The sequence below is a fragment of the Brassica napus genome, chromosome C9 (genome assembly GCF_020379485.1).
Source record: "Brassica napus cultivar Da-Ae chromosome C9, Da-Ae, whole genome shotgun sequence".
NCBI lineage: Eukaryota > Viridiplantae > Streptophyta > Magnoliopsida > Brassicales > Brassicaceae > Brassica > Brassica napus.
Window position 1 is genome coordinate 28304473 of NC_063452.1, and position 25548 is coordinate 28330020.

The following is a 25548-nucleotide window of genomic DNA, read 5'->3' on the forward strand; positions in this document are numbered from 1 at the left end:
ACCCTTAAACTATCTTTTCATGTTATAATTTCAAATCTTAAAATTAAACTCAAAATTTAATCTGTTTAATCATAAACTATAATTTCCTAATTTTTTTTTGGCAACAAACATTTACAGGCTCATGTTGACTCTGTAAACCAAATTGGTAACTCCGCATCCATGTGAACGATGAAAGACGGTTGTTTCCTAGCACTGCGTGCTAAGCTATCCGCCCGTAGGTTCTCCGTCCGGGGTACATGAACGATGTCTGAGTTGAAGAATTTTTTTTTTAAAAGCTTAACGTCTTTCTGGTAACTTCCAAATGCTGCCCATTCTTCTGGTTCCGAAACTATCTTCACCAATTGAGAACAATCTGTTGCAAACGTAAACTGAAACTGTCTTAAATTTTTCATACATTCCATTGCCCAAATTAATGCTTCCACCTATGAATGTAGAGGTGAAAGACATGCCCTTACATTCCTTGCCCATAGTAAACCATCAAACCCCTGTAAAGTGCTATACCAGCCTTGCCCTGAAAATAAGTCCTTGTCTTTCCATGAACCATCTATGAAGCACCATCGTCCTGAAGTCGGTACTGTGGGTCTGTTTTGTGCCTGATGCTCCCTCGTTTGATCCTTTACTACATGTGCCTCAACTTAAAGTGTTGATTCCAATTCTGCTATTTTCAGTGTGTCCCTTGTATCAATATTTAGATTACTAAACACTTTGTTATTCCGACTTTTCCATATATACCATAATATCCATGCAAATTGGTGGTCATCCATCCCTGGATTGACTCTCCAAAATAGATGATCCATGTTGGCGAAAAAAGAACTAATAGGAAAAATATTGGGGTTCGATGGTATCTTAGATAAAGCCCATACTTGACGTGCTGGAGGACATTAAAAAAACACATGGTTTATTGATTCCTCCGGATCTCCACATCGAGCACAACATATATCCCCTTGTATTCCCCTCGTTTGTAGATTTTTCATTACCGCTATACATCCTGAAAGGATTTGCCATAAGAAACGTTGTATCTTCGGGGGGCCACCGCACTTTCCAGTAGAAAGCTTTTAGTATATCCACTGTGGGACCATTAAATTCTGGTGGTTTTTCCCTGTCAGGATAGACCCGTTCCACTGGATAACCTGATTGAACCGAGTATTTCCCATTGTTAGTGAAATGCCATCCATTCCTATCTTCCATCTGATTTCTACTTAAAGGTATACTTTCTATAATGTTTACATCATGAGGGTCCACCAAAGCCCTGATTGCCTGTAAATTCCATGTTCGGGATTCCGAGTTAATGAGAGAATCCACTGTTAGGTCCGGGTAACTGTTTTGAAGGTTTTTGTTTGCTGGTCTCGGACGAGTGGCTGGGATCCAAGGATCATTCCATACTGAAATAGATGAACCTGTTCCCACCCTTTTAATTAATCCTTTACAAACCAAAGATCTAGCAGAAATAATGCTCCTCCAGCCATATGACGGAGAGTATGAACGGATCGGTTCCAAGGGTGAAGCATTCCTATAGTACTGTCCTTTGAAGACTCTTGAAAAAAGAGTATTTGGCTTCTCAATCAGCCTCCACAATTGCTTTCCAAGCATCGCCGTGTTAAAATCAATAAGATCCTTAAAGCCTAGTCCACCATTATTTTTAGGAACACATAATTTATCCAATGATTTCCAATGCATACATTTTGTGCTTCCTCATGGATTTCACCAAAACTGAGCTACTGCACTTGTTAACTTTTTAACTGTAGCCTTCGGTAACCGATAAACAGACATCACATGATTTGGCAATGCCGTAACCACCGATTTAATAATCACCTCTTTCCCTCCTTTAGTAAAGAATCGAAAAGTCCATCCATTAACCATATTATTCAAGCATTCTTGTACAAAGTCAAACACTTGTACCTTAGAACCTCCCAGACTTTCTGGTAAACCTAAATAAGATCTCATTCCTCCTATATTTCGGATTCCCAAAATATCTCTCAATTCTTAACGGCTAGATTCTTCAATTTTATGTCCAAATTGAATTGAAGATTTCTGGAAATTAATTTGTTGCCTTAAGACAGTCTCATATTCCTTTAGAATCCTGAGAATAGTTTGACATTTCTCTTTATTTGTCTTACAAAAGAAAAGATTGTCATCTGCAAATAGCAAATGAGAAATTGCTCGACAAGCTCTTGCTACTTTCAGACCAGTTAATTATTTCACTCTCTCCGCCTTCTTAATATTCACAATTAATGCCTCAGTGCACATGATAAATAAATAAAGAGACAAAGGATCCTCTTGACGCAAGCCCCGCTGGGGAGTTATGAAACCTCATGGCTGACCATTGAGAAGTACCCTATATTGAACTGACGATATACATTACAAGTTCTCCCGCTGCTTCATGATGTCAGTAGAGCCACAGCTTGCCGGCATCGGGCTTCTCCACCTCCGTGTCTTCCTCTCGCAGCTCTTCTCGTTTTCTGTCACCCATTGCTCCGATGGATCCAACTTGGTCGAACGTTTCTACAGCCGTTTTTTTCTTCTCTGGAGGCTCCCGATATGTGAATCTATTTACCTCATTTGCTCACTGTCTCCTCCTTTCTGGTCCGTCCCCACTACGACTAAGATCTGTGTTTCTAAACCTCAGATCTGTAAATCCCAACCTCTCCATTCTGGTGCTTTTCCAGCTTACAGAACCTCCCGTCAACCTCACCGCAAGCTCAACTTCAAACCACAATTTTCGACGTCTCGACCTCCTGTGTTCGAGGGGTTCCACATATAACTCGATTTTCAGATTCAGATTCTTGTTGGTCCATGCATCTGTGCTCTCCGCCGTCTCCACCTACTACACTCTTGGGCTTCAGCCTGCTTTGTTCCTATCCACACCAAGCAGCAGATCGGAGGTCCAATCCGATGTCTCTCCACTCACTGAACCTATCCCAACCGCTTGTCAGTCGCCGCCGCTCTGGCTACACCATTCTTCACTTCCCAACGAGGTCAATCCGTTACTTCTCTTGGGCTGGTGGGCCATCACATAGTTATTATGAGCCTGATAAGCCCAGTGAACTTTATTCTTCGGGTTCTCAGCCCATTAACTTCACAGCACATAATTTTATGGCCACGAGTTACCATCTTGATCACCTCTAGCATCCTTCTCTTTGGAGAAGCAAACCTTTTTCTCTATTCATCTATTGCGTCCTTTTAAGGAGTATTTCCCTTAAATGGAATTGTCTATCCATATCTGTAACCGTTTTGCTATCTTGTGTAGCGGTCCATTCGGGGCCTAAAGTTACAACGGATTTTGTCCTGACAATATTCAGAGGTGCGGATTGAATGCAAATGTCACAATTTAAAGTGACCAAATCTCAAGTTTCCGACGGTGCCGTGAAACTGTTTCAACGCACTCAACTTTTACTTTGAATTCACTGTTTCTCTATCTAAGAGCTCTAGCTATTTTTTATGTTGTAATGTTTTATGTTTGTGGAGTTTTAATCAACTCTCTCTCCTATTATGGTCCGAATGTTTGAGTTTGCTTAATGAAATGAAAGTTGTGCTCTAGAAAAAAAATTAATCATTTTGCATACTAATAAAAATCTCACCTTTCTAAAAAACCAATTAAAATTTTTTTAAAAAAAATCACTAGAGGATGGTTAATAATGTAACATCTTGAAACAACAAAATCTTAAAAAGAATCACCAATCAAAAAATATAAAATTCAAAATCTCTTATTACAAAAATGTGAGATCTTGAAAAGTTGACTTACCGTCTTTTTAAAGGAGGCAACAAAAATAGAAGCAAAGTAGAGGCGGTTGGGTATGAGCTGAGTTTGTGATGTTGAAACTGGGTTTGACTTCATGTTTTGGTTTCTCAAACACTATTAGGAATTGAGTTATTGAAACTGAGAAAAAGATAAGAAAGTTCTGAAAGTGAAAAAGATGATGAGGGAAAATATCGATGTTGAACATGTAAATTAAAAAAAAAAAAAGTTGTGCTCAGGTTAAATAATAGTTAGTAATATATTTAGACTAGACTGAGGGCAATTTAGGTTTATCATATCAAAGTGTGTGAATGTTATAAAGTGACTGATAGTGTAATTGATAACCAGAAATGTGCATCTGAACCTAATTTTCTCAAAAATAGAAGTATGAAATGTAACCACCACTATACAAATTTAGCGGTAAATTTCCAAATTTAGCCATAATTTAATTGAAAAACGGAAAATTTTGGTTCAGTTTAGTAACAAAATTGAAAAACTTAATTGACTGAAACCAAACCCAAGCAAAATAATACCTGAAAAGGGATTCATTAATGTTTGGTTCTCATGTTTAATAAAGATGTTTTATGTGAGGCTCCGCTAGTAATGCATCTCAACTTTGTAGATGATGTTCTCCTATTCTTTGATGGAGAGGAGTCATCACTTAAAGGTTTCTCCAAATCATTGATGATTTTAAGCAAGTTTCTGGTTTGGGTCTAAAATTCTAAATAAGACTAAAATAGTGGTATTCTTTGATGGATGTTAGAGTCATAGGAGCAGGGCAATAACGTTTATCTCTTGGTCTACAACATGGCTCTTTCTCTATTCGTTGTCTCGGTGTACCATTAACTACTCGAAAACTCAGGAAATAGGACAACCAACCCTTGTTAGATAGGCTCAACTCTCAGTTTTCTTCTTGGACTATCAAGCACGTTTCTTTCATAGGGATATTGAACATTTGGAAGTATGTCATACACTCCACGGTTATGTTTTGATGTTCTATTTTCTTGCTACAAAACCAATGTCTTAAGAAAATAGAGCAGATGTGCAGTAGTTTTCTCTAGGAAAGTGCTTCTAACAATGCTCAAAGGGAGGCAAAAATTAGTTCAGAATCAGTTTGTACCTCCAACAAAGTGGATGACTTGGTTTGAGGAGGCTTGTGGACTGGAACAAATTCCTTGAGCTAAAGCTGATTTGGTTAATTTTTGTGGCCTCGAGTTCTCTTTTGGTCTAGTCGATAAGACTGCATTTGATTGGTGATCAGTATTTTTGGAATGTGGACTCTTCTAGAGCAGGCAGTTGGATTAGGAAGAGGCTTTGCAAGCTCTGTACTCTTGCTTGCCGGTTTTTTATGTACGAAGTTGATCAAGTATCTCGGCAAAGACTTGGCTTGATAATCAGACTCGACATGGTCCACTGTCACAACAAACATGAGATAGAGGCCCAAGTGTTTCCAGTATGCCTCTTATTTTATTGGTGAGTGAGTCCCAGAATAGGAGCCATGTAATCAATCTTCTCAAGAACCCTCTGTGAGAGGTAATAATAATAATTAAGATTTAAAATAATAATTTTAAAATAGTTTCAAAAAAGAATATTCATATTTAAAATAAAAAATAAAAAAGAAGAATTTCGAAATAAAAGTTTCAAAAAGTTAAAAGATCTTTCCATTCAAAAACTTTTTTTGATATATATATATATATATTATTTATTTAGATATATATTATATTTATATTTCTATAGAGTAAAAGTATATTCAACGATGTATTTTAATAGACTTTAAATCTAAACACAACCTATCATAATTCGAGTGATGATTTTAAATTCTATTTTAAAATCTAGTGTTATTCAACGTTTAAGGATTTTAAAATTCTTTGTATTTTCAATTGATTTCAAATCATCTCTTATAGAGTCTCATGAATAAATAAGTGAACTTAAAGTTCAAGGCATACTACAGAGATTTTAGAATTCTTTTAAATTATCTTAAAATTTTAAAATTTGATGGAATGCAAAACATTAGTAATTGATTTTAAATCACAGATTGAATAACACCCCTTAAGAGTTTTTTACCTGTTTAATGAAACTTTTTCGGGTCATTTTCCTCCTTGTGTATTTTTGGGTCAAACATATCCATTTTAAGATCTTTTAGGAGATTTGCTTTGTGTGTGTGTGTGTTTAACGCGTATTAAAAATATATTAAAACTTGATTATAAAAAAGGAATTGGCAAAATAAGACATGTTGAACTTTAGTGTATCAATTCACTTTGTTATGATTAGTTGGAGGGAAAAGGATGTTCACTAATGTTAATACAAGATTACCCTTAGATTAATAAAAATACTTAATTAAAATAAATTATAGTAGTTATTAACAAGGTCGGCTTATACACTTGATAGACCCTGGGGCAAAAATTTTAATTAGGCCTCCAACATATAAAAACTTGCTACTTATAAAACTGTTACTACAACTAAAATACTAAACAACCAACAACTCTTTCATTTCTTTGTCTCCATTACTCATTTTCCTAGAATAATAAGCATCTGAAAACATCTAGAGCTCTTACGTAAGGTAAACACAAGATTCAATTCTTCTTCAAGAAAAAAAAACTTTTCCAAACAATAAAAAATTATTTCATTTTATTTTATTATCAAGTTTATTCCACCTTGTATTATAGATTTCCTAAAAATGAGTAAACCTGAAATTAGAGAAAAAAAAACTTGAAAAGTCAGTTAGACCATTCACACACTAATTATTTATAGTTCGTCATATTAAGATGATATATAGGAACGTTGGATGTGGCAAAAAATATATGGAGACAAAGTATAAATTGGATCATAAACAAACATGATTTTTCTCAGATATTTTTCAAATGAAAATTGTGTGAACACAAAAATATATGCCATATCATAGATCAATGATCTCAAAACGAAATCTTACCAGAGCGACTAGGGTGATCAAATTCAAGTGTTTGATGTTACAAAAATTCTGATATTTAGGGAAGGAAGATGAAAGGTTTTGTGAGAACAAGTTAAATGAAAAAAGAAGAACAAGAAACCGTAAATAATATGTGGACATTTTACAAGGTTAACTAATTTTTTTAATGGGCCCCTTACTTTCTGGACTCCGTGGCTATGTATATTCTTCTTAAACACACGGCACAGTGACAGTGCATATGAGTCTTGAAAACATCTGCCACACTTTAAATAATTACATGGTTAACTAAAATTTGTTTTATGGGGCCCTTACCTCGTGGGCCCTGGGGGCGGTGCACCCATTGTCCATTCCTCTAAACTGACCCTGAATGGCGCATGTACTATACTGCACTATTATTATATATCTAGAAACATAATTTATTGATATTAAAGAACTTTCGATATTTCTAAAGATACATATTTGACCATATACGTTTTGGCAACTAGTAAAATTTATTAGTCAAAACTCATATTCGTAAATATATTTATGAAGTATTTGAATATTTTCACCTATATATATACTTTATACATATAAGATTTACAAGTTAAGAAAAACACACTAGTTCAAACCAAAATAAATAAAGATCAAAGTTCTCACCAAGTGTTTAGAAAAATTGTTGATGGCTGGTGATCAAATCATGCATGCACAACCTGAAGTTTTAGGTATAAGTGAGAAATTCTTGGATACGAGTTTGGTTTTCGATTAATGAAAAACATATATCCCTAATATTTTTTTCTTTATTTCTAGCTATTGATGAAACCAATAACTATTTGAATGGTATATTATGGAAGTTATGTGCTGGACCTCTGTTTGATACTCCAGAAGTTGGAGAGAAAGTATATTACTTTCCCCAGGGGCATATAGAGCAGGCAATATTTTTTTATCTTTTTTGAAACTTTTATATCATTTCACTTATATTTTAATTTGTAAGACTTACTCAACAATTTGATGGTATTACCAGCTAGTTTCCTCTATGAACGAAGATCTTTTTCAACTAAAACCAATTTTTGATATTCCTTAAAAAATTTGTTGTAATGTTTTTAGTATCAACCTTAAGGTATGCCTCTTTGATTATATATGTTTCTTATTTATAAAATACAGATGATGTAAAATGACTTAGACTCTTACTGATATTGTTTCCGGTATATTTTATCTATGTTCGTAGGTAGAGACCAATACTAATGAAATTTATGCAGAAGTTTCTTTGGTGTCGGATATATCTGTGAGTAGAAAAATAAAATTTATTTATTTTAACATTAGTTCTTCTTACAATCCCTTTTAAGTAATTTAATAAATTCTATGTTCTCAGGATGTTGAAATCCCTATTCCTAAAAACGAAAACAACATACAAAACATTAACTATTTCACCAAGGTGTCAAGTGCTTCTGATACCCACACAAATGGTGGTTTTGTTTTGTATAAAAGACATGCCATTGACTGTCTTCCCCTGTTGGTAATTACCCTGGGCTTACATTAACTCATATTGTAAATCCTTATATAAAATTTTGGATTTAATGTTTTTAGGATATGTCTCAGCTAACCACAAGTCAAGAGATAATTGCTAAAGATATTTATGGTCATGAATGGAGTTTTAAACACACTTTAAGCGGTGACCATTCTATGTTTCATTTCAAAATTTGTGAGTACTTATTACTGATCTATATTATGTTTACAAACAAGCAACTAGGTACACCAAAAAACATCTTTTCACATCTGGTTGGAATGAGTTTGCAAAAAGAAAAAAACTGGTTGCTGTAGACTCTTTTGTATTCCTTCGGTATATATATCCGTTTTGCCATTTTCGATCTCTTTCTTTCCTTCAATTTGTATTTTAACTACTTGTTATCCTAGAGGAGAGAATGGGGAATCACGAGTTGGTATCAGTAAAGCAGCTCATCATCAACGCAACATACCAACATCTTTAATTTCAAAACAGAGTATGCACCATAGTGTGGTTGCTACTGCACTGAATGCTATTAAAAACAAATGTATGTTCGTTGTGTTATATAAGCCAAGGTAATAATTGTTTTACTCTAATTAAACTTTATGTAAATAGTTTATTGAAAATATATTTTTATTTATTTGATGTGATGATATGAGGTCGAGCCAATTCCTTGTCAACTTCGAAAAATTTGTAGACAGAGTGAATAACAAGTTTAGTATAGGCTCCAAATTTTCGATGAAGTTCGAAGGAAAAGATCTAAATGAAATAAGGTGAATCTTAAACATTTATTTTATTTTATTTTTTCAAAATATGATTACTTACACAAATGATTTTACTACAATAGATACAATGGAACAATAGTAGGAGTAAGAGATTTCTCCACTCATTGGAAGGATTCAGAATGGCGAAGTATAAAAGTAAGAATAGTATTAGTTCCACTTACATATATTATTTTAGAATATATATTAAAAAGAGTAATATATAATATCCAATAACTCTATTTTATAGGTGCAATGGGATGAAGGTGCAACAATTCCAAGACTTGATAAGGTATCTCCATGGGAGATTGAGCTGTTAACACATTCATCAAAAATATTCAAGTCAGATGATCTAAAACATAAACGTCAAATCGAAGTACATGAGTTTGGTATGTAAACATTACTCTATAAGTTAAAACTTGTTTGTGAATTCTTTATCATTCTATTGATGTGTATAGGTTAAAAAATGTGGGCTCCTACCTTGTCCCAAGGCCAAGAATTTAGACAATCGAGCATACAATCTTCCATGAGATTCTCATTCCCTACCATCTACAGTGAGCAAATGATTCAAGCAATGAAAGAAACGTCAACCACAACCGCAACTACTAGCTGCAGACCGTTTGGAGTTGATCTAATGGTTCCCGCTATAACAAAGGATCCAGTGGAACCTATTGACTCATACAAAAAATTTAAGATTTCTAAAATCTTTGAAAACGAAAGGGTTGACCATGTCGAAGCTAAAAGTCGTACTAAGGTATGAAAAAGATCACCATCTTCTTATTTTTTACTTACTATTCAAGTTTTAAACTATTTATTATGTACAACCCAAACATTAGAAAACGTAGACTTTAGTAAAAGGTTATGTTGTGTGGTAAATTATATATATATATATGTGTGTGTGTGTGTGTGTTCTTTCATCGACAGTTTTATTCTAAAATTAGATTTTGATTAAAATTGCATAATTTTCAATAGACTGAAATTACTATAATTTTTGTATTCTCTTGATATGCCTATTGCCCAGGTTCATATGGAAGGTGTCATAGAAAGGACTGTAGATTTAACTATATTTGATGGATACAATCAGTTGATAGATGAACTAGAAAGACTCTTTGATATCAAAGGCGAGTTGCATATGCACAATCAATGGAAAATGTTTTTTATATATGATGATGGAGATATGATGATTCTTGGAGACCATCCCTGGCCGTAAGTTTTCTTTCTTTTCTATTTTTTCTTATTAGTTGCAAAACTTAGTGAGTACTTTTATTACTGTGTAGCAAATTTTGCAATATGGCTAAGGAAATATTCATATGTTCGAAAGAGGATGTCAAGATAGAGATAGCAAATAACAGATTCTTCGAAGGTGATCCAACATTAACAACAACAATCTTACCACCAGATGTCAACAACAATTAGAGAGAGTTTTATTTTAAAAATTAAAACTTGTTTGTTTTTATTATATATTAAATAAAAGAGTTTGAAATTTGTGTAACTTAAACATATATTATGGAGTGTATTGGTATTTGATGATTGGTGTCTTGTCTAGCGGTTGAAGTTTTAAATAAAACAAATATATTTTTTTCTTCTTTTTAATATTTTGTTGACTTGTTTAGTATTGTGTGTGTATGTCTTTTTGTTATTACATATATTATGAGACGTTTGACATTTGATGCCGGCATGTAATCACTTTTCTCAAGAACTCTCTGCAAGAGGTAACATGAATAATTAACTCGGTGGATATGACTTATATAAGGAATCGGAAATGCTACTCCCAAAACTACTTTCACAGCTTCAGAGACTTGGAGTCATCTTCAGGTTCAGCTTCCTTTTTTCAATGGCATTCAAAGCCTCAATCCCAAGCATGGATAGGCTAAAGGGTTGGGGTCTCAATGTTCCCTCAGATTGTCTTATTTGCGCAAGCCACCAAAAGAACAGACAACACATATTTTTGGTTGCTCATATTCCTTTGAGATTTGATATTTCTTCTCGTCCAAACTCCATTAGTGCTGTTATCCAAGCCAGTAAGGTGCATCAACATATTCAGATTGTGCTTCAGGGGGCAAGGAACAGATTGAGCAGGAGCGCAGTCTTTGTAATGAACACCACCGAGCTTATAAACTGTTCCCTTGCTGTATGCACGCCCTAAAGAAGAAAAAATGGAAATGAGTTAGCAGTTAGGTGATTAAACTAAACACCTATCACAGGCAATGGAAATCTACTCAGAATAGCACAGAGTTCACTATATCAATAACTTAGCATTATACCAAACAATTAAGCAAGTTAATCCAGTTGAGGCAAAGAGTTAACTCTGGGAGTCGAAATATGCACAATCAAATAATAGTGAAGAAAACAAAGCTTTTACGGGGGTTTAGTCTGCAAAGCCAATGACAAGTAATCAAAAATATGCAGAAACGAAATAAGATAATACGAAAAACAAACTTAAAACAAGAGACTTTTATTCTGAGTTTATGTATAAGCATTCTAGAGACTGAATCAAACATGATGTTTGTCTGGAAGGGAGATTACAACAGAAATTTAATAAACCGGGCAGTAAAACCTGTCTAAGTTCACTAGAGTAACCACCTATATCAAGAAAACCTATGTGACTTGCAACTCATTTAGCAAAAGAAGAAAATAAAGCCAAAGGTTCGTAATTGCAGAGACTAAGTTTCTTCCCCCTTTCTTCTCTGTCCCGGCTTTGTTTATATACACCTCCAAGATTGCCTGTATTGTCATTTTTGTGTTAATCCATATCTTCCATTTTCTCCCATCTTTCTTTATTTGTCAAGATTTGAGTTTTAACTCTTCCGAAAATCTTTCATTATCATGTTTTCTTCCTTATTCCTCCCCATACAAAGTAAAGAATTGATATACCATGGTTTGTATGAATTTTAACCATGTCATAATTCTGATTTCAGAGTATAAATTATTGTTTTGGATTCATTTTAGGGTCTTTGCAGGTTCATGTACACGTTGGAGAATTTTGGAGATTCTAGAGTAATTTGAGATGCATAACAGTGTTGATGTGTCAGAGGTTTAACACCGGATGGAGGTCTTCCCACCAATGGATTAAGCTCATAATTTTACACAAGATATAGAAACCGATTTAGATTTTAAATTCTGCCGGTTTGAGGTCGATCCATTGGTTAGATAAAAATTTGTCTGCATATTACTCAAGAGTGGTCCGTCTAACGCACGAGAGGAAGCTGCTGAGATTATAGTGTGGTGTCAAGCAACACCACATGGGTACCGAACGCACTACAAAAAAGTCCACATTGATAGCACATTATTATAGCACGTTTTACTAAACTGCTATCGTAGATGAGTTTGAAATTTATGTTTTATATAATAGCATTAGATAAACGCTATGATAGGATGAATCCTAAAATAACATTTAATTAATGTTATTTTTAAAATTAAGTGAGCGAAAAAAAAAACCACTGATTCCGCCAATAATTAGCGGGAAATTATAATTAAGTACCAAAAACATTATTTAAGCGGTTTCAGTAATGTTATCAAAAACATGTAATAGCATTTTTCTAACGCTAAGAAATGCTATTTGAATCCCTAAACCCTAAACATGGTTTTAAACTCTAAACTCTAAAGACAACCCTTAAACTATCTTTTCATGTTATAATTTCAAATCTTAAAATTAAACTCAAAATTTAATCTGTTTAATCATAAACTATAATTTCCTAATTTTTTTTTGGCAACAAACATTTACAGGCTCATGTTGACTCTGTAAACCAAATTGGTAACTCCGCATCCATGTGAACGATGAAAGACGGTTGTTTCCTAGCACTGCGTGCTAAGCTATCCGCCCGTAGGTTCTCCGTCCGGGGTACATGAACGATGTCTGAGTTGAAGAATTTTTTTTTTAAAAGCTTAACGTCTTTCTGGTAACTTCCAAATGCTGCCCATTCTTCTGGTTCCGAAACTATCTTCACCAATTGAGAACAATCTGTTGCAAACGTAAACTGAAACTGTCTTAAATTTTTCATACATTCCATTGCCCAAATTAATGCTTCCACCTATGAATGTAGAGGTGAAAGACATGCCCTTACATTCCTTGCCCATAGTAAACCATCAAACCCCTGTAAAGTGCTATACCAGCCTTGCCCTGAAAATAAGTCCTTGTCTTTCCATGAACCATCTATGAAGCACCATCGTCCTGAAGTCGGTACTGTGGGTCTGTTTTGTGCCTGATGCTCCCTCGTTTGATCCTTTACTACATGTGCCTCAACTTAAAGTGTTGATTCCAATTCTGCTATTTTCAGTGTGTCCCTTGTATCAATATTTAGATTACTAAACACTTTGTTATTCCGACTTTTCCATATATACCATAATATCCATGCAAATTGGTGGTCATCCATCCCTGGATTGACTCTCCAAAATAGATGATCCATGTTGGCGAAAAAAGAACTAATAGGAAAAATATTGGGGTTCGATGGTATCTTAGATAAAGCCCATACTTGACGTGCTGGAGGACATTAAAAAAACACATGGTTTATTGATTCCTCCGGATCTCCACATCGAGCACAACATATATCCCCTTGTATTCCCCTCGTTTGTAGATTTTTCATTACCGCTATACATCCTGAAAGGATTTGCCATAAGAAACGTTGTATCTTCGGGGGGCCACCGCACTTTCCAGTAGAAAGCTTTTAGTATATCCACTGTGGGACCATTAAATTCTGGTGGTTTTTCCCTGTCAGGATAGACCCGTTCCACTGGATAACCTGATTGAACCGAGTATTTCCCATTGTTAGTGAAATGCCATCCATTCCTATCTTCCATCTGATTTCTACTTAAAGGTATACTTTCTATAATGTTTACATCATGAGGGTCCACCAAAGCCCTGATTGCCTGTAAATTCCATGTTCGGGATTCCGAGTTAATGAGAGAATCCACTGTTAGGTCCGGGTAACTGTTTTGAAGGTTTTTGTTTGCTGGTCTCGGACGAGTGGCTGGGATCCAAGGATCATTCCATACTGAAATAGATGAACCTGTTCCCACCCTTTTAATTAATCCTTTACAAACCAAAGATCTAGCAGAAATAATGCTCCTCCAGCCATATGACGGAGAGTATGAACGGATCGGTTCCAAGGGTGAAGCATTCCTATAGTACTGTCCTTTGAAGACTCTTGAAAAAAGAGTATTTGGCTTCTCAATCAGCCTCCACAATTGCTTTCCAAGCATCGCCGTGTTAAAATCAATAAGATCCTTAAAGCCTAGTCCACCATTATTTTTAGGAACACATAATTTATCCAATGATTTCCAATGCATACATTTTGTGCTTCCTCATGGATTTCACCAAAACTGAGCTACTGCACTTGTTAACTTTTTAACTGTAGCCTTCGGTAACCGATAAACAGACATCACATGATTTGGCAATGCCGTAACCACCGATTTAATAATCACCTCTTTCCCTCCTTTAGTAAAGAATCGAAAAGTCCATCCATTAACCATATTATTCAAGCATTCTTGTACAAAGTCAAACACTTGTACCTTAGAACCTCCCAGACTTTCTGGTAAACCTAAATAAGATCTCATTCCTCCTATATTTCGGATTCCCAAAATATCTCTCAATTCTTAACGGCTAGATTCTTCAATTTTATGTCCAAATTGAATTGAAGATTTCTGGAAATTAATTTGTTGCCTTAAGACAGTCTCATATTCCTTTAGAATCCTGAGAATAGTTTGACATTTCTCTTTATTTGTCTTACAAAAGAAAAGATTGTCATCTGCAAATAGCAAATGAGAAATTGCTCGACAAGCTCTTGCTACTTTCAGACCAGTTAATTATTTCACTCTCTCCGCCTTCTTAATATTCACAATTAATGCCTCAGTGCACATGATAAATAAATAAAGAGACAAAGGATCCTCTTGACGCAAGCCCCGCTGGGGAGTTATGAAACCTCATGGCTGACCATTGAGAAGTACCCTATATTGAACTGACGATATACATTCCAACACTATTTCCTAATTACAAATCTTTAATCAAACTCTATATCCTAAATTCTAACTTCAAACATAAACTATACATTCAATACTCTAAACATAAACTTCAAACCTTATATCATAAAACACTAAAATTTGTTTTACAACACTAAACTTTATTTATATAACTTATATCATAAAACACTAAGTTTATTTTAAATTTCAAACCCTATATCCAAGCTTCTAACCCTAATTATGTTCTAACTCTTACTTACAAAAGTAACAAAATATTAAAAGGTTCAAGCCCTTATTAAGTTTATAATTTTTCAAAATTTTAAAAAAACCTTAACTTCATACACTATATCCAAACTTTTAATATCTATTTTAACCTTATATAAAAATCAAACACGTCAGTATCATATCTACTCAATTTAAATTAATATTTTAATTTTTATGTTAAAAAATTCAAAAGCTTGATATATAAATTTTTTATTATCCAAGATATAAATTAAATATAACTATAAATCAAAATTTTATATAACTTTCCCAAAGATAGAAAATCAATTAACAAAAAAAATTGTAAAAGTTTAGAAGATATGATGAGCATGTTATTGGCTAAGAAAGTGCCTATATATTAAAAAAAATGATATAATCAAAATTTATTTTAAATCTAAATCTTAAATTTAAATTTTACATCTGTTTTCAAAACTTCAATTTTTAAATTTAAATGCTAAACTCTATTTCATAAACTCTTAACTCTATTTTCTAATACCTAAATACCAATCACAAAGTTGAACTTTTAAAATTTAAATCAAAATTTTTTCTTCCATCTCCTCCTCTTCCCTCTTTCCGTGAAAAATCTGGTCTCTCAATCGATCTCTCTTTCTCTTCACACCTTTGTCATCTTCTCTTCTTTCTCTCATTATGCAGTTTTTTAAATCTAATTTCTCTGCTCTCTGTTTTTTTTCCAGATCGAATTGCTTCTCCCTGCCATGAAGTTCACATCGTCTCAAGCTCCGGAAGCTTACCACCTCGCCTCTTTTCGACTCGACTCGCCTCTGCTAGAATCTCCTCGCCTCTGCTAGACTCTCCTCGCTTCATCTCGACTCTCCTTTGACTTCAATGGACGCGGAGATGGTGAAGCCTCGGAAGCTGCGTCGGAGAAGGCACAAAAACTGTAGTGGAGGAGACCCTGAGGCCGGAAGCAGAGACGACGACGTCTCCTGTCAAGGCTGGAGGAGGCCAGGCGCACATGGAGGAGGGCGGCTGGAGTGTTCCTTTGTATTTTAGGAATAGTGTTTTTTTTTTTGGTTTAGTGTAAACCTAATTGGAGAAATTGTGGTGGTTTACTTTATTTTTTTAATTTCTGGTTTAGTTTCGTAAACTGAAATTTATTTATAAAACAATTTTAATTTATGAATAAATTTATTTTATTTTTAATTATAAAATAATTTTCAGTTTAACTTTAATTATTTTAATTATAATTATTTTTGTTTTATTGTAAAGATGTATCGTAGCACGAAATATGAATCGTTATTTAAGTTAATACTAGCATTTAAATATTGCTATCGTATTTCCAATTTTCATAGCATTTACAAAATGCTCCCGTAAAACGGGTACCTATGATAGCTGCCGTATACATAGCATTTATGAATTCGCTATGAAATCCTTACTATAACATATATCATGTGCCAAGAATGTACATATTTTTTTGTAGTGACGACACCCAACTCGTGATGTAATGAGGTTCAATAACCGCAAATTGGCCAAAGTTTCTTGTATTTGCACATGAGCCCTTGAACTTATTTTAACCTATTTTTACTAATCCTAAGCCATAGTTGAAAGCGAAGCTTTTTTTTAGATTTATAGAGATTATAAAGAATTCATTCAGTCTTCTTCGAACTCATGTTTGATTCATTTATAAATTTTATTCAGATTATGATTTGTGCTATTGTTTTCATGTCGAGTAGATCACTTCTGAGATTTAAGGAATTTTTAGGCTTAATGTCGAATTGCTGATCGATGGATTGCTAGGGTTATTCATTGAATTATACATTAGGATTGTTTCTCATGCTATTTTATAACTAGAAACTACACTTATTTGGCTAATTGATGAGACGTTTTTCTGTAAAATGGTCACAGTTTTTTTTTCATGAAATGTAACCGTGAATAAGATTTTCTAAACTATTTAATATATATATATATATATCTTAGGCCACAAACTTTTTGTTGCAAATCGTAGCTAGTTTGTCATGTTTTGTGTCACTTTTATATTCATGACAAATGTTCACAAAATTTTCTTGGTTACATCGTGATTAAAGTTTGTCATGGTTCTCTTTGTGACTATTTCAAGGCTATTTTTTGTCACAAAATTGCCACTTTAGTTACATTTTTTGTTTTGAAATAGTCAGGATTGGATCGTGAATTTTTGCTGGCCACTCGTGACGTTTTGGTGGCCATGCCTGAGTATCCGGTAGCCAAGAATTGGATATTTTGTATATGTTCCATCTTATATTTGAACATTAACTCCTCTTTGAATTAAATATCTTATAAAAATCCACTATTTATTAATAACGGAGCATTGCAACAAGTTTTTGCAGCCAGTGTCATCGCTATGATGATTTTTAAAATCTTTAAAAAAATAAGTTAGACCATATAAATATATATATATATATATATATATTACAATTTTTATACTTTTTATCAAACTAATATCAAATTGATTAGTAGTGTAGAAAATTATATTCTAAATTCTTTCCTTAAATAAAATCTACATAATTACCTAATATGATTAACATATATATAACAATTAATGATTATGAATAATACATTTTCATTAAAAAAAAATTGTATCCTCTCTCTTTTGTTTTAATATTATTAAAATAAAATAAACAATCACATTAATCATATAATAAAAAAAAATAGATTTTTTCTTATATGTTATACTTTGATTTTTTTTAAATGACTATAAATTACTAAAAAAGGTAAAAGTTCCACATTGAAAATTTTGTGATCAATGGTTTAACTTTTTTTGTTCAACCAAGATACAAATAATCATAAATCGTATGAATATGAAGTCTCGTTAATAAATATTTATTATATATATATTAATATCATTTAAATTAAATTATATACTATATAAAATATGTTCATTTCAAAATTTTTATTGAAAATTATTGAGATCTTAATATTTTAATTTTTAAATTTGTAATAAAAATCTCAAATTAAAAGTTTTGTGATTAACGGTTTAAATTTTTGTTACAGCAAATATACAAATGTTAATAAAATCATATGATAAGGAAATGTCAATAATAAATATTTATACTAAAATAAACTGTATATATATATATCTTTGTTAATATCACTAAATTTTAATTATATACCATATAAAGTAAATAATATGATTGTTTTGATTTATTTACCAAAAACATGATTGTAAATAAATAAAATGTGTTGATTTTGATTTATGTGCTTACTCTAATTCTAATGTATATACTTTTATGTATAAAAATTATTTTTAATTAGGTGGTTTCGAACATGTTATTTGATCCAGAAAGACCCAGAAATACACTTCTTCAAATCGAAGTAAGTTTTAGTATTGGAAGCACTATATATATTATTTCATTCAGACTAAATTATTTCATTCAAGCTAAATTATTTCGTCTTGATGACAAAAAAAAGTCTTATTTTTTATTCCTAAATAGCTTTTAATGAAATATCATGACAAGATTACAATTAACTCCTTTTGAGTTTGTTCGAAGAATGAAAGATTTGATCATCCGTCTAACATTTTCCCTAATATCCTATCTAGACATTATAATTGTAAGAATGAGAGACTTGAACTATTTATTATAAATTTTTTGGTTAATCATTTAATAAATTAAACAGTTCTTAGTTTATACATAGTTTACATATATTAGAATGGTAAAGTATTATATATTTTTTTATTGGCATACTCATAAGTAACTAAACCTCAAAGCGTTGGTTAATAAAATAAGTAATTTGTTTTGTTTTCTAGAATTATATAATTTTTAGACAAATTGGTGAATATATACTAAACATACATTTATATTTTGAGTCTGCACTTATATTCTATAACAGCTTGATATATTAGATTTGAACACTAACTTGTGAATAGAGTTTGCCGGTGATCTTTTTCAAAACAATTAATTCTTAGATATGTATCTGGAGTTGAAGTAATTCTTCCAGATGTCCATTTTTTAAACTGACACTTATGTAATTCACTGAATTCGTAGAAAAGGTTTTTTAAAAAAACTCATATCAGTGAAACATAAACGAGAATGAAATCACAATTTTATAAAGGTAAAAAATGAAATTACTTATGGAGAGTCAATAGTAAACAGATCGAGAGCAGAAAACCTTATCCTCTTTTGTTCTTTTACAATCGATGTTACATATCTGGTTTTGGTTATTTGTGTCAGCCGCAAAACTTAGTTTCCTTTTGTGGATACGAAGTCTCAAAAATAATTAAAAAGAGTTATAATACATTAATTTTTCAACAACGATTATACATTTAGGAGATCAACATTTGTATTGGTCAATTCACAATCGATAAAGATTATAGTGTTGCAACATGTTAAAACCATTTAATGAACAAACATTAGTATAAAAACTCACTCTGGGCATGTGCGCGGATAATCATCTAGTATATCTCTTATAAATAATAAAAAAATGTCAGCGATATGATGGTTGTGTTCCTTTATTTGCGTTCAAAATATCTTTATTTTTAAGAAAGTTAATCTAAAAAGCGATCTTAAAAAAAATCTCACACAACGAACTTTAATCTTAGTGGTCCAAAGGTGATAAAATTACCATTTTTCATTAATGAATAGACGATCTAAACCCAAAATCATTTCTTCCTTATTTTAATCACAACAACAACATTTTTCTTTATCTCCTTCTCTCCTTCGCATGTGACCCACTTCTTTTTTAATCTTAACCACGTGATCATTTATTCTCTTCTTCAATTACAGCCACACTATTTATATTCTCACATTTTTCCTTCGATTAGGTATAACTAGTATACCTTGTAGAACTAAACATGCTAACAAGTGGTATAACTAGTATATAAATGGTATAATTCATGTAGAATATCCAACTACTACTACCAGCACGACCAGGGGCAGAGCCAGCCTCAGTTTTGACTGGAGTCAATTAAATATATTAATTAATATTAGTTAAATATTTATATTTTATTTACATCTATTGAAATAACTAAAATAAAATAAATTATTTATGTGTAAAATAAAGTTAGATCCATTACTTTTAGTGGATAGAAATATTGGACAGCTACAAAAAAACAACAGAAAACAACTAGGACAAATGAATGATAATAATTTTAAAATAATTAGTGAGTAGCTTTGGGATTTTACCAAGGTAGAAACACGTCAATAAAGTTTTTGAAAAAAAAATCATGGGGCCAAGGTTACGTTCTCGAAAATACCTTTCCAAAAAATTAGGGGTCAGGTGACCCCCCTCTCCTATAGCTACCTCTGTCCCTGAGCACGACTAGTAACTCATGTTTTCCATATGGAATAGACAAATAAATATCCTAACTGATCCATAGTGACAAAGTTTCTTCTATTTTATTTGATGTTTTCAAACTTTTGTTAAATTATTACACTGAACTCTTAAATGCACATTATATACTTCATATTGTAAAGTTTGTTTACTAGATTAACCATATTATTACCAAAAGCAAACAACAAACACATTTTACGAAAGTTACTATGTGAAAATATTGATACAACCCCTAAAAGCTATAAAAAAATAAACAACTAGTATAACTAGTATAATTTGTATAATTTTCATTGTATATTAGACTGGTATTACTAGTACAACTGGTACAAATTTGATGTTTGAGAAATTAACATAGCCAATTGGTATTCCATATGAAAAAAACAATTAAATATCCAAATTGGTATGTGATTAGAAAGCTTCTCTTAATTTATTTGAAGTTTTATAATTTTTTGAAAATTATTATAGAACTCCATAAGTTTACATGATCTACCTTATACTTTAAATATTTGTTTACTTGTTTAGCCAAATTATTTTGGAATATCATACACCAAACATATTTTTTAAAAAATTATGATTTCATTATTTGTTAGACATAGTATGTACACGAAAATGGTACAACTGATGCATATATATTTTATGCATGGTACAACAAGTTTTTTTAGTTTCACAACCAAAGTACAACTATGTTTAACATGATAAAACGCAAAACCGGTACAACTACGTATTATTAAAATAACTTAGTTGTACCGGTTACTAATCTTACTTTTTTTTTTTTTCCGTTGTACTAGTTGTATCAATTATACATGTCATACATAATCTACTCTTTTTTCTAATTTTGCTTTCATTCTCTTGATGGAAGTATATATCTATTGATAATCTTAAAAAATTTTCTAAGCATGTGCAACATCTCATAGAAAATCATATATATCATCACTTTTCACTACTTTTTATGCAAATATATTAAAACATGCAAGTTTCACCATGTTGTTCTTATATATGTGTTTACATGTATATCTCTTATCTTATTTTCATGCGGATATCAAGATAATATTGGACTTTGAGGCGAGAAGCCTTCCACCCAAATACTAAAACAACACAACTCAATTGTTGCGACAATTAAACTGGTAATATTACCACCGTAGTTAAACCAGTTGTCCCACTTAGGCCATTATTGTCGTAATCCAAATACCAAACATGAATTCTTATGCATCTTCTCGAACTCAGTGATGGCCTCTACATCATCTTCTGCAATATATTATTCTAGATCCTCTTCTACTGAAACTTCTTTCGGATACACATCTACTTTCTTCGGCTATTAGAGAAAAAAAATGAAGATGATTTTTTTCTAAAAATAGTACAATTAGTATAACTAGTACAACGTATAAACAAATAATCATCAAATCAAATATTTTTTTTTGTCATCGACTTATACAGACTCATATGGACCCTGTGGCCCACACCGGGAGATCTTGATCCATGTGAACGACGAAAGACGGCTGCTTCCTGACACTACGTGCTAGGCGATCATCAAATCAAATATTATTAAATACGGGTTATTTATGAATTTTGGAACATACAAGCGGGTAAAGATTAGACCAACATGTCTCATTTATTCTACAACATCTTTTTTTCTAAGATCATTCATGCAATGAAAATAATCAAATATCACCATATTAATTGCAAAGTTGTATTAGTTATACATGTTCTAGTTGTACCAGTTATATAGGTTATACTCAATTTATTTGTAATAGTTATACTTGTTCTAATTGTATTAGTTGAAATTGTACTAGTAATATTTTGCATTATTATTTATCATGAATCTTATACGTAGATGATGAAATTTGATTTCATATAAGAAATAACTGATTAAAAATAATTGATTAAAAACACTATGAGTTGATCGATTTGGGATAAAAAAACAAAAACCTGGTGAGTGATTATTTATTTTCGATTTTGTTTCTACGTTGGAAAAAGCGTCAATGAAGAAGAAAAAAAATTCTCGGTTATGTAATGTTGAGGCTAATCTAGTGGCAAAATCAGCTCTCGTGTTTGTAAACTTGCCCTCCTACAGTGGAGGCTAAACTGTTTATTTTGCAATGCAATCATAGTTTGACCAGAAAAAAAAGAAGAAGAGAAAAAATGATTTAGGGTTAAAAATTGGGTTGAGTTTTGGGTCATATTTTGATCGGATTTTGGTTTGGATTTTTAGATAATCTGGTTAGTTAGTAGGCATGGTTGAATTTCAAGAGATCTCTAAATCCTAGGCCTTCACATTTTTTGAGTCAGAAGGCAGTAGAAAACAATTCTATAAGTACACCGGCATAAAGTACCTAGCTTTGGATAAAAATCTTGTTTATCACCCATTATCCTTCTTCTGGACATTTTCTTTCACGTAGATATGGACATGTTTTTTTCCAGCCAAACTGTTCAGACAGATCCAAATATTTTTCACCACCACCGATATTTGGTATACCAACTCTCCAGTAAGATGGTAAACCTTTTCTCGAAATGTAATAGTGGATTCAGTAGACAACTAAATGAAGAACTAATCTCAAAAATCTATTTCCATTTTCCAAATTGTATCGTCTTTCCAACACAGGTCACAGCTGTTACCTGATGACTCACACCGACACAATACATCAAACTGATCGATACCCCATTTTATCTAGTAAATGGTATTCGACAACGAAGGCACTAATCTCTTAACTCATCTGTATCAAGCTGCGAATCAAAACATAACCAAGAAGCAAATCTTGAGAAGCAAAGAGAGACTCCATTTCAATAGACTTAAAAAGCACTAAAAAGGATTCATGAGAAAACCAATAGCAGCAATTTTCATTTTGATTCATAGAAACCCAACATGGAACATGACCACATCACATCAACATTCTCGGAATAAACTGAAAGATAGACAGATCACATCACATCAAATCAAATCCTCTGGACTTTATCCGCCTTGACCACAGGATTCGCCTTTGCGATTGCACCGCGTCCAACCTCTTTGAAATCGAAGCTACACTCATGCTTCTCCGGGTACCTATGGCTCCCGCAAAACGTGCTACCGCACTTGCACTTGAACCCCATAACTCCAACCTTCTTGTTACAGCTGAAACACCTGTTCGGCCGTGTGGGTTTCGAAGGCTCTCCCTCGTCCTGTCCCGTAGCTACAGGAGGAACAGAAGACGTCCCAGCAATCACAACGGTTTCCAACGAGGCTGGTTTGGTCTCCAGAGGCTGTTTTGGCTCTGGTGCGGTGATGAGATTGCAAGATGGAAGCTTAAGTGATTTCTCCACCGCAGCTTTTGCAACTGCGGTTTGATCTTCCTCGGCACGTAGGCTTCGGTAACATTTGGAACAGAGGTTCATGTTGGAGGGTGACCCGAAGAATCCGCACCCGTTGTCGCAGAGCTTTGGCTCTGTTGGTGGGAAGCTTGTGCTGTTGTTTTGCTCAGAGCTCATTGTTGTTGTCTTTTAGAATCCTGTCTTCTTCACCTTCATTAAACAAAAAACAAAAACAAAAATTAACTTCTGACATCAACAGAAGAAAGTTTTTTTCAAAAAAGGTTGCCATTGAATCAGAACAACAAAGAATATTATTTTGTCTCAATTCGATTCAACCCAGCTCCGATTTTAATCATTTTGAGTCAATTTGATTAAGCCCAGATTAGATATAATCAAATTGACTTGATTCCATTTCAACCAAACTTCCATATAATCAGATCGATTTAATTCGATTCAACTCAGCTCCGATTCAATTCGATTAACACAACTTCTATAATTAATTTGATTCAATTCGATTCAACCTAGCTTCGAATAAGATCTATTTCTAGGACAAAAAAAAACATGAAAGTTTCAAGCTTTCAATCGATGCCTCAGAGATAGTCAAATTAAATGGACATAAAAATCGTTAGGAAATGACCCAAACACCAAGAAACATTTCTACGCATGACCTAAGACAATTTTATCCCAAAACATGTTCAGATCTGTCGAAGAACAAACAAATCAGAGCTAACTAGAGAAAGTTCACGTACCAGAAACGGTCAGATCAAAACGAGAATTTTCCTGCGATCTTCAAAGCTTGGGGATGGAATTTCACAAAAAGCTGTTTTCTGATCTTCCCGAGAAGAAGATGAGAGAGAGACGGGATTCTTACTTTTGGATTCTAGAGAGATTTGTTAGAACAAATCCCTTAATTTAGGTTACACGAAAGAAAAGATAACCAAACACGCAACTTGGTTTTATTAGAATAATGTTTCGTTTATATAATTTGGGTACGAGACACGGTTATGTCGGTCTTGGGTTTCATTTTTTGACGTCAGTCTTGGCGTGCTTTTGAATCGTTATTTACCGTTGGATCTGTACGCCGACTTTAATCGAACGGTTACCCTTGGTCAGGATATTAGCGTAATTACTGATCCATTTTGAGGTTAGAAAGGAAATTTATCTTTTCCCATTTTCCCCGCAATCCACAGTTTCTACTATCTTCGAAATATTTTCTCACAGAAACTTACTATTTTGTCAATAGTTTCAATCTTTCTTTTAGAAAAAGTAATAGTTCTAAAAAAAAAAAAATGGTAAACCATTCTCCGAAAATAGAAAGTAATAGTTCTAGATTTAATTATTCACATTAAGATTTATATTTCCACGGTTTTAAGGTGTGAAATCTAAAAACCCATATAGACTATAATTATAATCGGTTTATTGTTTTTATACTAAACTATAAACTATTTTAAATCAACATTAAACAAAAATTAAGACCCTAATTAGATTTAGGAAAACATTCTGAAATAAAAATGACATGAATTAGACTCGTAATTGGATCTGATAATGGTCTTAATTTGGTTAAATGTCGATTTTAGATGTTTTATAGTTTAATTTAAAACTGTAATCCAATCAATCATGGTGTATGCATTTTTCGATTCTGAACTTTTTAAAACCGTGGAGATTTGGATTCTATAAAGACATTATGATAAAGGTCAATATTACGATCTTTTTTAAAATGATTAATAATATTGGAGACAGAAGAATCAAGAGAGTCTGTAACCGACGTTGAAATCATAGCGTGTAGAGAAGAAGAAAAGCCCAAAATACCAAACTAAATTTGTGCTTAGATTGGAGAAGAAAGCGATCTGAGAACAGTAGATTTATTCAATTAATTGATCAA

At 32.7% G+C, this 25548-nt stretch overlaps 1 protein-coding gene and 1 long non-coding RNA gene across 2 annotated transcripts; one reads left to right on the forward strand and one right to left on the reverse strand.

Annotated features, from left to right (window-relative positions):
* The first annotated feature begins 7112 nt into the window (after window positions 1-7112).
* LOC125592843 lies at window positions 7113-16283 on the forward strand. The gene is made up of 2 exons (XR_007328511.1): window positions 7113-15706; window positions 15815-16283. It is a non-coding gene; the product is annotated as an uncharacterized LOC125592843 (long non-coding RNA).
* A 6854-nt stretch (window positions 16284-23137) lies between these two features.
* Window positions 23138-24672, reverse strand: LOC106418478 (zinc finger A20 and AN1 domain-containing stress-associated protein 7). The gene is made up of 2 exons (XM_013859202.2): window positions 24416-24672; window positions 23138-23876 (listed from the first exon to the last, which is right to left on the reverse strand). Exon 2 carries the CDS (start codon window positions 23841-23843, stop codon window positions 23316-23318), a length of 528 nt encoding a protein of 175 aa, XP_013714656.1. The 5' UTR covers window positions 23844-23876; window positions 24416-24672; the 3' UTR covers window positions 23138-23315.
* Window positions 24673-25548: the final 876 nt, after the last annotated feature.

Coding starts and splice junctions, on each gene's coding strand:
- LOC106418478 (XM_013859202.2), bottom strand. CDS start 23,843: ATGAGCTCTGAGCAAAACAACAGCACAAGCTTCCCACCAACAGAGCCA.